Here is a 16275-nt window from a genome sequence, read left to right on the forward strand (position 1 = left end):
GGAGGAAACAAGATTCAAGGGAGCCAAAGAGGGAGAAACTTTCACAGTCCACCCTCTGTCTCCCCATCACCCAGAATCTCCCCTCATCTGCAATGATAAGGGCACAGGACAGCCACAGCACAGGAAAAGGTGGGCCCTAATAGAGGAATTAGATCATCTATGGCCACGACCCTTCCCTACTCACTACAACTGGTAATCAAGCGGTCCCTTCCTAAGACTGTAGAGGGAGATCAGTTTGAATGATTGCCATCGTACAAAGGTATCTGGATGCATTTAAAATTTTCTCAGCATTCTGCACTGTGCTCAGAAGCAATGCTCTTTGCTAGGCTTAGTAAAAACTCTATTTTACATAGAAATAGAAAGTTATACAATATTCATTTTTTTTGTGGCTAGCCATACTTCTGAGAATCCTAGATATTCTAGAAGTAATCTCATAAACCAAAATGCATAAAATGAGAGCAAATCCCTTAAGTCTTTTGTCTCTAATACCTGGGCATTATTATTTGAATACCTCACGGTCACTTCCAGTATCTCAAACACATCTCAACTTCTTTTCCAGAATAATGCTTCCCTTTCCTGAACTCTCATCAGTAACAAAGCCGCTGTCCAGATAATTTGCTGTAAAACCCGCATTGCTTGTTATACGATTATTTGTTCACTTCTAGAGCCCACGCACTAGAAATCACAGGTTGGAAGGTGCCGCCCCAGGCGATAGGGAGCCTCTGTCTTATCAGAACACCCACAGAGCACTTAGGCTGCAATTCACAAAACACAGGTTTGTGCCAAGGACTATGGGAGCACAGTGGACAGGGTGACTCATTTTGGGAAAAGGTTCCAAGCCTTAAAGGATGAATAGGAGTTTGCCAGGGAGTGAGAAGGAAAGGAGCCACTGCTCCCCCAGCCTCCTCTCTCTGCATAAGTAAATAGGTCCATCGTCAATTCAGACATTTCTTTGACAACAGTTTCTTACCACTCCCAAGTCACTACTCTGAATTTCCAGAACAATCTCGGTTTGATCCACTCAATTCAGAACTCACATATAGTAATGTTGTTTGAATTATTTTTCCCATTTGCCCCTTTAGTGTCATTAACAAGATGCCTTTAGAAAGTTTACTTAAGCTTTCTTGTTTTCTAGTTAGTGAAATAGGAAACAGCGTGGGATCAGCTCTGGCATTACTCATTTATTTGGAGATCCCAACAAAAATGGGTTCTATCTTAATGGCCTGTCTGCTCCTGAAACCTGTAAGGTTTAAGTGCCTGAGGAAAAAGGCTAATGATTTAATGAGTGCATCTTCTAGAATGACTCTGATGGTAAAATATATTGGGAATTAGAACATGATACTCAAGTGGTCAAAGTCAACGGAGTCCATTACATTAGCTTTGCTGATTCCATGGTCTCCAAATATACCTCCACCCCTCATGAGGCTCTAGGGAGTCGAGACCTAGGGAATGACTCTAGTTCAGGGCACACTGAACCCCACTTCCGAAAAGCCCCTCCAGTGACAGTCTCAGGATTGCCATCATCACAATATGAAGATCATCACTCACCAACTTAAAAAAAGGACTCTGGAAGTAGATTTTTCACTTACGGCTCATTTTTTTCCCCTGTTTTCTTCAATGTTAAAGATTTTTAACCTAGAATGTTATCGAGAATTTTTAAGCAAAGAAAGAAATGGAGAAAAAGTATTTTCTTTAAATCACAAGCTCTCTGAAGAGAAGCTTTATTGTAATTAATCCTTCTGGAAAAATGCCCGGCATCCTTCGGAGGAAGAACATCAATCCTAATTATAGGACTCCCCTCCTTACATGGAGTTAACGAGACAGTTTCAAATCGGTAATTGTAAAGTGTGAAACTTCAAGGAATCTCACCTCAAAATGAAAAATGTGCACTTAATGGACAGAGAAAATATTTTATATTTATTCTCACAGGAAGATAGAGAAGAATCAAAGCCAAAGAGAGTACCGATAAGAAGCCTCAGAGTAGGAAGAGAAGTGTATGAGGAGACAAAGACCTAGATTCTAGAACAAATTCTGTCCTTTAAAGAGCTGTATCACTTCACATATGTCATTACACTTAAGTGTTCTCAGGCTATTACTTTCTCCTCAAATGAGGTCGTGATTAATTATGCCACAAGATTTGGGCACGGACCAAATGAAACCTTTAGGAGGTGATATTTTTGATAGCGTTGGTGGCGTTTGTTGTGAATGATCACTGGGGATGGTGAATCATTGTTCTCGCTTTGCTCTGAGGATAGGGACGAAAGAAGTCAGGTCTAACCTACAAGGGGAAGCCATGAAGAGATGTCCATAAAAAGCTTCCCAACAAAGAGTTAAACTCTGAAACATATTAACCGGGAGATTTTGGAATGATCTTTTTTGAAAAGCTGTAAGGAAAACATCAGCATTTTTGGAGTGCTGCTGGTAGAGCCTTACTTGGAAGCTGAGGGATAAATCATAGGACCTCCAGTTTTGCCTAACTCTGCAGTAAGGCTATGCCCTGCATCTCTAACCCTGTCCCTGAGAAACTGGTTGTCTTCCAATGTTTGGGGTTCAAGGTGGTGCTATTTGAATTGGTGTTGGAAACTGTTTGCAAGAAAGCACTGAGCCTTCCAAGTTAAACTCATGAAAAATGACTCACCTGATTGCCTCCGCTCTTGGGGTTCACAAACACAAGCAATGGTTTCATGAGAGGAGAAGAGATAGGTTTTATCACAAAAGGACGACCTTTGTTTTCCTGCTAAAGGAAGAAAGCAACACTATTGAGACATTCGTCCATGACTTGGGTGCATGGCCCAAAAGCAATGGAAGGGAGAAAATACCAGTACTCCCCCACTAACCCTTGATTCCCCCCCCCAATAAAAAAGCTACATCGTGTTTCACAGGGCTTACTATTAAAAAGATAGTCCATATACAGTTCAGAAGAAAGGCTCTCAAGCTATAATTCGCCTTTGAGAACAAGCCCTTGTTCTCAAAAATAAGAACTTTTTTTTTCTTTATTCTGTATGCTCTGAGCATTCTAGACATGGGATTTCTTCATCATCATCTTGGGATCCTATTTCCATGGATGAGTGCAAATCCTTGGACCCTGAAGTCACAGGAAGTGATACATGTACACGTTTTCCAGAAACTGAAAGGAATTCCAGCGTGTGGTTCGAGTGAGTGTAGTAAAGGAGGGTCCAGGGGCCAAAAGTTTATGAGGAAAAGAAGCTTGGGCCAGATCACATCAGACAGAGGCTACGGTGAGGAGGAGGGAGCTGCTCACGGGCACGGAGTCCCGAGACACTTACTTCTGTCCCTCTTTTACTGGCTTTCCTTTTAAAGCTGGTCCTCTTCTTCTTCCGATTCGAAGCCTTTAGCGAGTTCTGTAGGAAAAGAAGGCAGCAGCTGAGTGCAGAGGCGGACAGCGCCTGAGCTTGCCATGCAGACCCATGGAGGAGACGAGGGCAGCGCATGCTGGTCCACGGCATGCTTCTCATGCTTTGACACTTCCAAGCCACTGCTCATGGGTAAGCCACAGACAGAAACCAGTCGAGTGCTTCAGAGGGAGCGACCGACTCCCCGCCACATGGAGAGGCAGCGAGTTAGAACCCTGGAGGCTCTCATGGACTCACATAACAACACAAGTTATACCTGCCAACCCTCCCAGTAAAAATGGAAGAATCCCAAATTCTCTGAGGGGCTCCAGTCTCCCGCCCAACCAGGTCCGTCTCCCGCCCAACCAAGTTCAAGTTCATCTCCTGCAATGGAGATCACCTATGTGGAAATGTAAAAAAGGAGGCCATTTTTCATGTTTTTCTTTTTGTTCTCTTTTTCTCTTTCTTTCTTTCCTTTCTTCTTTCTTTCTTTTTTCTGTTTACTTCGGTAATGACCTTTCTAGTTATAGTCATAAGGTAACTTGATCCCCTGGGGAACATGATGATCCAACTACCCTAGCAGTGCTCAGGGCTAGGTTTTAAAATGCAGAGATAAGACTCACCTTAAATTACTTATGTTAGTAGGGTGACGATCACCACTCTCTCTTTCTCTAAAGACCTATTGGTTTGAAAAGCCTTCTCTCCCCCAGTAGCCTTGATTTGTTCTTCTCATAGACATGCCTCCAACCTGTGGAATCCAGGGACCCCAAATTCACTTTCCCCATTTTTCTCTTTCCAGGAGTTTTATGGACCACAATTTTGTGATTACTACAACTGACCATTTACTCTGAGATTGTGATACAGATGCTTTGAGAAGAACCTCTCTTAGGGGACAGTCAGAATTCACTGGCTTAATTAGTAGAGAGTCAATAATTAATTAGATTGCCATCTTCACAAAGGCAAGATGTTACTATCACATCATAGATGTTTAACAAAGTGTTGAAAGCCTGAAACACAGAAGGCTTAACTTAAAAGCTTATATAAGCATAGACGCATGCATTGCTTGAGCAGATAAAGATTTTCAAATAGCTTCAAGAAATTTAGATATCTGTTCTTTTAGGTTCCTGGGTATTTTCTTCTTACCGCATTCAAAATATACCTTAGTCTCAAGTACATATATTAACACATTCAAATTAGCAAGATTGAAACTATTTGACTTCTGAGTTTACTTTCATTTGGACCATAAAAACATATATTGCTCTGTAGCCGGTGCTCATCAAGGATGAAGGAAACTTTCTTGAACCATCATTTGTCCCAAAGCTTTCTACTTCCAACCAATTAAAAGAGTTTTCAGGTTCCAAGTCTCACCAGAAGAGAGAGACCCAGAAGCTCAGGAGCGCACGGGTGTTCTAGACCCCAGGTTATTTCTTACCATTCACTGTAGATCACAGCTCTCCTACAAAAAAGTTCTCCACGTTTCTGAATTCCTCTTTAAATGGATCTGTTAACCATGTTCCACTTCGGGGAAGCTTTTGCATTATTAGAGTATTTCCCACATGTTAACTCTTTGTTTAAAAGGGAAGAAAAACTACCTGGGCACCATAAACACTTAGTCAGCCAAGTGACCCAAGAAGAATGCTGGAAACTCTTAGGATGGCAATTAATGATACTTAGTGGTTTCGACCCATCACAGCATGTTGGCCTCACCCAGAGTTCTTTCAACAATGTGGATCTGTGGACCCCCAGATATTCTTTGTTTGGCATGAAGCCCAGGCAAAGATGCTTTTTAAAAGCTCCCCAGGCAATTCCAGTGGGTAGCCAGAGCTGAGAACCTCTGAAGTCAAAGGGAAAAGTGGGGAGACATACATAAGGCACTGAAGCATCATTTCAATGGGATAAGGAGCCAGAGCCATGGAACTGGACACACGAGGTGCTAATGCTGGGTCTTCCAATTACAAGATCTGTGACCTTGGTCAAGTCAGGAGAGCTTTTGAAATAACAGTTTCTTAACTTAAAAATGAAGGTGACAATACCTACCTCACAGGGCAGTTGTGAAGTTAAAAGGAGAAAAGGTAAGTGAAGCAGTTAGCTTGGTCTCGGCCCGTGATAAGCGCTTCCATAAATGTTAGTCGCCTCGTTCGCGGCTGTATATTCCCAGCACCAAGCACTGATGCCCGGCCCACAGTGTGTGCTCAAGTCATTGTTGAAATGAGTCAGTATTGTAACTCACAACACTTACTGAGTCCTTCCTGGTGTCAGAAAGGATCTTTCGGAAGTGAATGCTCGTCTCCTAACTTCCCTGTTGCTTTAGTTCATTTATGGCCAAGAGCAACACAGGGAGCCAAGTGCTTTCAGGAATATACGATAGGCCTCGGTTCCTGGCAGCACTCAGTAACAACGCTCTGAGAGAGAAGTCTAATGGATCAGGCTAAGATCATTCCCGAACCTTGTCTGATCCAGAAATCACAGTTCTTCAGGCGACTCTGCTGATCAAGGATGTTTGGGAAACAGAGTTAGAAAAACACATCCAGAGAAGGCTTGAGGTCTGAAAACAGAGCAGGCAAGGGCCTCAACTCTAACAGGGAACAGACATACACGATGGCCTTTTCCACACAGAGCAAATACAAGGCTACCGAGCCTCATGGAGCCAAGGGCATGTGAGGTCCTCCTCATCTCACAGAACAAGGAGGGGGCCCAGATGAAGCACAGAGATTGACTTACAGTCCCTGGAAGCTTCTGTGTGAGCTCGGAGTAAGCTTACAACCCTATGGACAGACAGCAAAAGATAAGCAGTATGGGATTTCACAGAAGACCTCCAAATTCCCAGGGCTTCCTTCTCTTCACGTGTCAATATGTATCTCAATCTCAACACTGAACTTCTTCTAAAAGGCATCGCTATCCAGTGGGGAACAGATGGACGGGGAAGCTGAGCCGGCTTGTGTTTCAGCCATGACAAGACGAGTCAGCCAGTCTGGCTCATCTAAGATATTGCTCACCCTGCCTGGGTCAGTCTTGTTGTGAGATTTAAAATAGCCTGCTTTTCAAGAACATAAAAATTATTCCAAGAAGCTGTTTTGTAGACGTGCTGTGGTATCATTCAAGAAACCATTCGTACTATGTGTGCTGTGTTCTACAACAGAAATATCCCCGTTATCAAGGGTGGCTAACTCTGCCATCTAGAAGGTTTGCTTGGCAAGTTGAACACCAGCCCAACAGTACAACGTTGTACCCTCGTATGGATTTTTGTACACTTCAGACTCTAACAGCATTTGTCCCCCATACATTCTGTGCCCACTGTTGTGTTCAAGTCCTAAGAATAGATAAAGGCCTTTTGGGTTTTTTGGACCAGGTACTGGGACAGTACTACTTTACAGAAATAATCCAATGAACAAAGTCTGTATCGTAGTCAGGATCCCTTCCTGGGCTATTTAAAAAAAAAAAAAAAAAAAGATGCTCATTGGGTAAATCACTGAACTGGGAATAAAACTTAACTACTTCCTAATATCTTTTAAGGCTTTTCCCAGGTTATGGGATCACAAAGGACTGGTTATAACAACAGCTCTAAAGAGAAGATATCTCACACTTCGTCATCCCAAATGAAGCCTTCCCCCATCGCATACTGGAAAAAACTCTGATGGGTGCTAGAAGAGGCATGGACTTCCTCTTACTAGTGAGTGTTCCTGTGCTGCCTGCCCTAGCTGCCCCGCCAGGACAAAAGTTGTCCTGAGGATAGGCGAGCAGAGAAATCAACTACTTCCAAAAGATAAGGACAGGGTCTCTGCCATTTCTCAGGCATAATTGGTTAGATCACAGCAAGGATTGCCTAACCTTTCGAACTGACCAAAGGAAATGGCTAGAGCAATTTTTGAGAGATATGGTTGATCCTAGCTATTACATGTCCTGGGTCTGAGCATTTTCACATTATCTAATCATAAAGAATAAGGACTAACACGGAGAGAGCTCATATGGGCTAGGAAGGAGCTGATGGCAGCATTTTTTATAAGTCAACCAGGAGATACTATATAAATCTCCACCAGTAGGGAACTGGCTAAACAAATTGTATAAATTGTAATCTATTTATAGTATGGAACATATATAGCAGTTTTAAAGGGAGTTAAATCTAGATGTATTAATACAGACTTCTCCCCCAATATTTTTTTTTAAAGTAGGAAAGGCAAGTTTTAAAGTATTATGTGCAGAATGATGTCATTTATTAACAACACACACCTCTAGTCTCCTATAACTCGACCCCACAAACATTCACATATCATGAGTCTTTCTCCATCAGCTCCAAATGCTCGCACTAGTATTTCAACATCTTCAACTTGTTCATACAGTCAAAATATTATCCTCTAACATTTTCAGTCCAGAGCAGAAACACTGACATCTGTAACATTAAATATAACTTTGCCTTTAAATGCATGAACAGATTTGTGCTTGATTCTTAAAATTTGGTCCTTTTAATTCTGGACTATCATCTAAATTCCATAATCTTTTATGTTCTAGGTCTCTCCAAATACTTTGGTGATGAAACCCAGCAAATCATCCGGACCCGCCCTCGTTCTCCTTAGCATGCGAGCTTCACACAGCTGGTCCCAGAACCATGATCTACTCAGAACCAGCCATCTTTTAACTGATATAGAAAATACATGACTTAATTCCACCTTTTTACAATCTGCTTTTCCGACCATTGTGCTCTCAAGTAGGTTTCTTTCTCTCTAGAGTCATGTTTTAGACACAAGCGTCACAAATAAAGCTGACCATATTTGGGGATGCACCTTAACAGCAGTTCCCAGAATGTTCTGTAAGCTTGAGTTGTCCTTCTTCATCTGTCTTCCCAGTGAGGCCCCTCACATCCTTCAAGACCAAGCATACACAGCGTTTTCTGTTTAGCCTGCAGTGATCTCCACAATCAAAGTCACGCAGTTCCTCATGCTTCTACCCTGTTGCTACATCTCGGGTTACACTTACCACTCAGTGCCTTAGCTGTGTTGGCTTCTCACAGACCACGGCTGGTTCACCCCACCTCCGGGGCTTCCTCTCACCACACTGTGTATATCTGTCCTAAAAGATGCACGCTGACAACCAAGGCAAACCTTCCAGATACCTGAAGACCATTCTTTTTCATTACGGATTTACATGTGGCTGAATTCCCTTTCCAGAATCCAAAACTCCCGGCCCAGAGATTTAGTTGTATTAATTTTCTCGCCTAGGGAGGCTACTCTTTGTGGACATCAGATGAACATCTGTTTCATCTGTGGACCTCCCACTGCATATAATGGCCTCTGTGAATGGAGTTAAATGTCTACTTCATTCAGTTAACAGTATCTTCTTGTTTTTGAGCCATGTCCTCACATTCAGAAATACACAGAAAAAATAAATAAATAAATTCTACAAGTAGGAAAAACATTTTGCTACTGTTCTGCTGTTCTCCATCTAATTTCCAAATTCTTTTTTTAGCATTTCTCAACATCTCCAGTGAATTCCTTAATCTCACTGCTTCCACACCATCACTAACAGCTTGCTACCCACACTCTGCAAACTAGACTTCTGACGGTCATCAATGATCTAGAGCCAAACGCAAAGACCCTTCTCAATCCTTGTTATTTTTTAATGCCTACAGAATTTAACAGTGATAACTGCCCTATTTTCTTGCCATTTTTCATGATGAAACTCTGTGCTACAATAGGTCTCTCCTTGTTCTGCAGGATTCTCTTCTTCCTTTCCCTTTTTGGTTGTGAATGCTCACCATGTCTTCTTCAGTTTCTCAGTTCAGTAACTGAATTAACTCTCGGGCCATGGGATAAGGATCATGCTAGTGAACACACAATCCCACTGCTGTGTGACATCCAACAGTTATGGTGGCATCTCAAGGTGCACTTGAGAGCACACCAGATACTAGGCTGTGGTCCCCACTCTGCCTCTTTCCCCATAAGAATCCCTCTCTTCCTTTCTTCTCTCAGTGTAATACAAATGGCCCAGGGAACAATAACTTCTGTTATTTTTCATCTGTTGATGTAGAACTTCATTTGATACCCTGTACTCAACAAGGAAAATAACAAGAGCTAACATCTAGTTTTACAATGAGCTAGGTGCTGTTTTATGTGCTTTATTTTTATTTTTTAGCTCATTAGTCCTCATGAAAACCCAGTAATTGGATACTAATTATTATTTACACTTTGCAGATGAGAAGTTGAAGAGTTTAAATGCTTGAGATTTTACAAGTCATTAAACAGCAGAGCAAGTTTATGAATCTAGGCAGTCTGGCTCATAAGCTAGAACTCTCAACCACAGTATTGTCCCCCACGCTCACCATACACTGGCTTTCAAATGGAATTTAGTTAATTGATTAAATTACTTCTTTGGGGGACCCATAGGAGGAAGGACTACAAAAATTTTAAAGATGTGTGACTCAGCAAGCCTTGCAAGAGTAAGACAGGAAGGCAGCAGGACGTATCATTAAGAGCTCTGTTTCCAGAATCACAATTCCTAGGTTCAAATGTCACTTCAAACTATTTAATAACTATGTGGCCCCGGGTAATTTATTTGACTTCAGTTCTCATTTTCCTTGGCTACAACGTGGGAATAGGTACCTGTCTCAGAGGTTACTTAATAGTAAAATGAGATACTGAATGTAAAGTACTTAAAATATTTCCTAATACATAAAAAATCATGTTCTGATGGTCATCAATGATCCAGAGCCAAACACAAAGATTCTTCTCAATCCTTGTTATTTTTTAATGCCTACAGAATTCAACATTGATCACTGCCTTATTTTTCTTTCCATTTTTCTTGAGGGCACTCTGTGCTACGACAGGTCTCTTCCTGTTCTGCAGGATACTCTTCCTCCTTTCCCTTTCTGGTTGGGAATGCTCACCGTGTTAGTGAGCATTCAATACATGTTAGTTTTTCTTCTATTATTATACTTTTCTGAACCACAGAAGGACAATAAGAAAGTGTGTGATGAGAACAATCTGGACTTTAGCCTCCAGACTGTGAACCGTAAAACCATCCATCGTGAGAAGTAACCAAGACTCCTCAGAGAAATGGCTGCTTCCAGGTAAGGGCAGGAAATGCGTAAGTCGATCCTGGGACATGGCATGATTCCTGAAACCAAGGAAGGCATCAAAACTCGCATGGCTCAGGAAAAATGGCGACAAGAGCCTTCTGGAAGGCGGTCTAACTGGTCAAAGATAAAACAATATAAATATTAAAAAAATGATGCCGATGGATTGAAATATCATGTATTTTCTATATCACATGAAGTTGATAATCCATAATGATACTCTCTGAAAACCACCACCACCACCCTTAGTTAACCAATAACGTTGCTAAGGTGCCAACTTATCATTCTGAAAATTTACAAATAAACATAAATACTCAAGCATCTGTCATGTATTAGCTTTATTTTTTAGTTCTCTTATTACCAGCAGGAGAATAAAGAAGAGTAAAAACTAGAAAAACCACCTCTTGGTAACCCCCCAATATAATAGATTTAGGTAATAATCTTCAATGGATAAAATGGTGAAAGGCTGATGGACTACTTTAGGATAGATGGATTAGAAGAATAGCTCCAAAATTCACTGATTAGTCTTAAAACTAAGAGTGAACAACCTGGGGCGCCAGGTGGCTCAGTGGGTTAAAGCCTCTGCCTTCAGCTTGGGTCGTGATCTCAGGTTCCTGGGATCGAGCCCCGCATCAGGCTCTCTGCTCAGCTGGGAGTCTGCTTCCCCCTCTCTCTCTGCCTGCCTCTCTGCCTACTTGTGATCTGTCAAATAAATAAATAAAATCTTAAAAAAAAAAAAGATTGGGCGCCTGGGTGGCTCAGTGGGTTAAGCCACTGCCTTCGGCTCAGGTCATGATCTCAGGGTCCTGGGATCGAGTCCCGCATCGGGCTCTCTGCTCACCAGGGAGCCTGCTTCCCTCTCTCTCTCTGCCTGCCTCTCTGTCTACTTGTGATCTCTCTCTGTCAAATAAATAAATAAAATCTTTAAAAAAAAAAAAAAGATTGAACAATCTGACACCTGTTCCTTTGAAAGGAACATCACAGAAATACACCACCACCCATGCAATACAAACTAGTCTCACAGCCTCAGGAGTACAATTTTGGACACAGCAGCCTTGCTCATGCCATTCTCCTGCCTGCTATTTCCTCTCTTCTCCATCCATCTAAATCCCACCCATCTTTAGAGAGGTAGAATATAACTCACCTACTTCATGAGGCTCTCCCTGATCTCTCCTTAAGAAAACCACACCGTTCTTCAGAGTGGATCACGCATTACATCACGATGCCTAGGAGCTTTCTTAATACCATCAGGGTTTTCAATGAAAACATGTTGATTTAACTGAATATTTAATATAAAACTCTTAGAGTACTAATTTTAGGGGTTGAGGAACCAGAGAAGTAAAAAGGTTAGAGATTTGAAATTAACAGTAAATTAGAAATCGTTACCTGAATTTCAAACGTAGTACTACACTTGCTTACACCTTTGGCCACTCATTTAACAACTCGAAGACATAAGATGAAAAAGCTAGGCTCCCTATTTTTTAATGTACAGATAGTGCACCTGCCTCTGGAAGAGATTTCCCAAAGGCTTTTGCGGACCGTAACTAGGAAAGATATTACTAAATGTTACTCATCAACAGAAGCTGAATGCTATGTAAAAACACACAAAGCAAAACAGTGTCCTTGATCTGCCAGTGTTTTAAATAACACTGAGTCAGTGAGAATAAAATGCATGATGATTCTGGAGACCATATAAAGTAGGACTGCCTTATCTTTTAAAGATATTACATTCATTAGCAGGATATCCTAAGGTCGCTGCATCCCCAGGACAGCTATCATTCTCCCTCTGCCCCCTGCCCCCACCATAGCATTACGAGTCTGCCATCCCATGACTTGGAGCTCGTGGTCTAAGATGTATGGTACGAAGGTAGGTATTTTGCTCTCAAAGATTACGACCGTGTTGAGAAACCGCTAAGGTTTCCCGGAACATCGCAGAGACGCTCTAGGACAGAATGTACAACAAGAATTGAATACAGAATGAGATTAGGTATTAAGAGGATAAATTCTACTTTGCCTTAAGAAAAGAGTGTTGCTCTCTGAGCGGGCCTTGTGTACTTAGGAAGGTCATGACCCCCAGTCTGCCGTTCAGGTTGGAAGTGGTGGCAAGCTCAACCAAACAATGAAGCCTGTACAGTTTGCCCTCACATTCAGTCCCTGGGGATGCCCAGGCTGGAAGAGAAGAGAGTTGTGTAAGGGTTAGTTGCACCCACCACTAGCATTTAATGAACTCAGGAGAACACCCAAGGAGAACACCATTAGCACCTGAACGGGAAGGAACCATTCCTGCTGTGGAACTTGGATCTCTTCAGGAAAGGGAGGCTGGTTCCATGAGAGAGCCCAACTGTGGTACAGTGATGGGCTAAATGGAATGGACTGGGGGAAGCTGAGCATGGGGCCGTAGGGAAGAGTGAGCAGAGATTTTCGGATCCCCAGAAAGAGTCAGGGCAAGAAAAGCAAGAAGCAGCAGTTCCTTTTTCTCCACACTGGCCCAGGAGCACCAGGGGCCCAGAAGTTACCTGAGGTTTCTTCACCTTAATGATCCAGGTGGGCGGGACAATGACAGCAGCATGAGCCCCCAGGGAGCAGGGTTCCTCAATGTGATGCAGCATGAAGCAGGTCACCTTATTGTGAAACTGAGGAGAAAAATAGGCCAATAAACAACCCTGGGCCAAGGGCACCGCTAAAGCAAGAAGGAATGAGCACATGCGCACACAGGCACCCCCCAGGCTCGCCGAAGTGAAGACGCATGCTTCCTAGCACCACCCAGACAGCCCCGGAACCGCGAGACCAGACTTGGAACTCGTTCCACTTTACAAACTGATAAAGAAATCAGCCTTGTAGGGCCAGGCCAGCTCAAACTTTATAAGCTTTCAATAGGATATTTACATAAGGAGGTCTCAGAGAGGTCTATTAATCCTAACCCCGGATATAATTTTGTTGCCCTTGACCTGCACCAGTCACACACTGGATGTGGGATAATGCTGGGGAGGCGAGGAAGGTTCTCCCACCTGCCTCTCCTTTTTCTAATCATGGGTGTAAACCCATTCCAGGTAGTCCTTCTCGTTTAGGAAACCCAGGAAAGAAGCAAGAGGTCTCTTCTAGAGAGGTCTTAATCCAAGAGGTAACAAAGAGATTGCCTCTCTGGGTTTGTCTGGGGCTGCTTTTAAAAAATACAATGAGCCTAACTACACTCCGTAAGTCTAAAACACTTCCTGTTTTTGAAAGAAGAAAGAAAATGTAGACTGATGATCATAACAATACCTCAAGATTAGTGGTTTAACTCTATACCCATGGACTGAGTGACCATCATCTTTTGTGTGAAAAATAATAACAATGTGCGGTAACAGTTTTTTTCCCAATAAACAAAATCCACATTATATAATAATTGTGGGCCTTAAAGCTTTAATCAGTGATTTTTTAAAAACTTTAACATCAGTTTCTACTGTATTATACTTCATGGAACCATACTTTGTCATCTTAATGGGAACGATTTTAAGAATGAAAGGGAACACTGTTAATGATTATGTTGGAACAACAAACACAAATTAGAACTGTCTCGGGAAACTTGGCAAATATGGCTACCCCAATTATGTCCCAGGGGGAATTTGTCTTCATTTCTGCCTATCCTCACATGGTCCTGTAGCAAATTACTAATTAAGTGTGGATGCAAAGTAAGTTAGTGATTTCCCCTACGACCAGTTATTTGTGATCTGCAAACAATGATATACTAGAAAATATTATCTGAATACCTTCTTCAAAAATTGATTTTCTTTCAGCAATTCAAATAAATCCCTAAACGGATGCCCACTGCACTTCTAAAATGGTCAAGTTCTCTGAGATGACCTAATTATACCTGAGTAATCACCAATCTAAATAGACTAAGAGCTATGTCCCAAAGTGTCTAACTTTTACAAGGTGAAGTCAGAGCCTAAACCCCAAAAATCCAGCTCTTGCACCCAGTTTTTGTTTTTGTTTCCTGCAGCAGAAATTCCTACGGACATCAGATATCCTAGAATGGATTACCTGTACGCTTAAAATATTTCGCCAGTGTAATTTGTCGTAAAATGTTTCGTATCTTTACTTCTTGAAAAATCACCTACAACGTGATTCAACTGGACTATGAATTAATGACAAGAGAACAAGGGCACCATGTAAAATGGGAGTGAGTTCCCAAGTTAATGGGCCCTAAATAAGCCTTCTCACCACAGTTTGGTAGCTACAGTGGTGGAGCAGATGCCTTCTACTGGAGCTCGAACTACCAATGATGCTCTCCCACAGGTGGGGCTTCACCAGATCAAGGAAACCAGCAGCCCAGACTCTGTCAGGGAGAACTAGAACTGGAACTAGCTTCTTTCTCTCCAGGTGGACATACTGCCTTGATGGTATAGTTTCATTCAAGGACTTTACATTTGTGAGCTTCTTGAACAGAAGCACAAAGAGTATTTGTGTAAAAAATAACTGAAAGGAGGGGCGCTTGAGTGGCTCAGTGGATTAAAGCCTCTGCCTTTGGCTCAGGTCATGATCCCAGGGTCCTGGGATTGAGCCCTGCATCGCCGGCTCTCTGCTCAGCCTGCTTCCTCCTCTCTCTCTGCCTGCCTCTTGTGATCTCTCTCTGTCAAAGAAATAAATAAAATCTTTAAAAAAAAAAATAACTGAAAGGAAATACCACTGCACTACCTAGAGACAGTAGTTTCTCCTGATTCGTGGGGGCCTAGGGAAATTAAGCTAGAGAAATTAGGTCCAACTTTAAAAACTTTATAAAATTCCCCAAATGCAAAAGTTTTGACCTACAAAAATGTCAGTTTTCTACGTTGCAACTAAACGGATCTGCTCTGGCCCTGTGGGCTTGTTTGGCTAGTTAAATCTGATGTGTGTAGAGGGCTAAAGTCTTCCTGTAAACCCTTAACTTACCTGGAACACCACAGCCCTTTCTTTTCAGGCTGTCTGTGCAATGAGGAGATTCTATGTCCCAATTATATGGTCATTCAACAAAGTAGGTGAACTGAGGGTTCAGAGCAGAGGTCCACAGACTTTTTCTATAGTTTAGCTTTAAGGGGGGGAGGGGCATCCTTTCCCTGATATAACTACTCAACTCTGCTGTTGTAACACAAAAGAAGCCACAGAAGATATATAAATGGATGGACATGGCTGTGTTCCAATAAAATGTTATTTATAAGAACAGGGAGCAGTCAGATTGGTCTATGGGCCATAGTCGGCCAACCCATGAGTTAGCACTGTCTGGTTAAAGAAAAGAATGGGTACATAAGCAAACAAGAAAATGAACCATCTGGTTGGATCAGAGGTGTTAAAAAATGGGCAAAGGATAAATAAAAGGGAAAAACAGGGAAACTACCATTGGATCCTACTGAATATATATGCTGAAATGTAAAGAAGAGTTATATTTCGATGAGCATACATACAGCTGTAACAGTATCCAAGCCTAAAGAAGGGTACGAGATCACTCCTTACCCCAACACCACCCCATAGGACAGTCACCCACATCAAAAACAGAAGGACCAACATGGCTGGATTCTGGTGTTACAGGAATTACCTAATGTTGCAACTTCCAACCACAAAGCAGTTATCAACAATCTAGAGTAGCAGAAGAAATACAGTCTATGGAGTAAGAAGTCCTTGATTCTAGACCCAGGGTTAGAACAGGGGAAGATTTCCAAGTCTCTGATCCTAGGCTTCAGTGTATATAAACGAAGAAGTTAATTGACCTCTATAGTTTCTTCCAGGTCATATAGACTACAGTTCTATAGTTTTAATCTTTCTTCCTTCAAGGGCCCTATTTGAGAGAAATAATCATAAATTAGAATAACCTTTCAATTGTAGACAGTAACTCAAGTAATG

The 16275-nt window shown here is 42.0% G+C and overlaps 1 protein-coding gene across 6 annotated transcripts in view; it reads right to left on the reverse strand.

Moving 5' to 3' along the window:
• Positions 1-16275, reverse strand: part of DGKI (diacylglycerol kinase iota) — a 438228-nt gene that overhangs the window by 206012 nt on the left and 215941 nt on the right. For 5 of the 6 annotated variants that reach the window (XM_044246656.1, XM_044246655.1, XM_044246660.1 and 2 more), the window contains 3 exons: positions 12936-13052; positions 3288-3362; positions 2639-2737 (listed from right to left, as the gene is read on the reverse strand). In XM_044246656.1, coding sequence (XP_044102591.1) covers positions 2639-2737; positions 3288-3362; positions 12936-13052 — 291 coding nt within the window. The remainder of the gene's footprint in view (positions 1-2638; positions 2738-3287; positions 3363-12935; positions 13053-16275) is intronic. The other variant, XM_044246658.1, reaches the window with a different exon arrangement.

Source organism: Neovison vison, chromosome 4 (assembly GCF_020171115.1).
Source record: "Neovison vison isolate M4711 chromosome 4, ASM_NN_V1, whole genome shotgun sequence".
NCBI lineage: Eukaryota > Metazoa > Chordata > Mammalia > Carnivora > Mustelidae > Neogale > Neogale vison.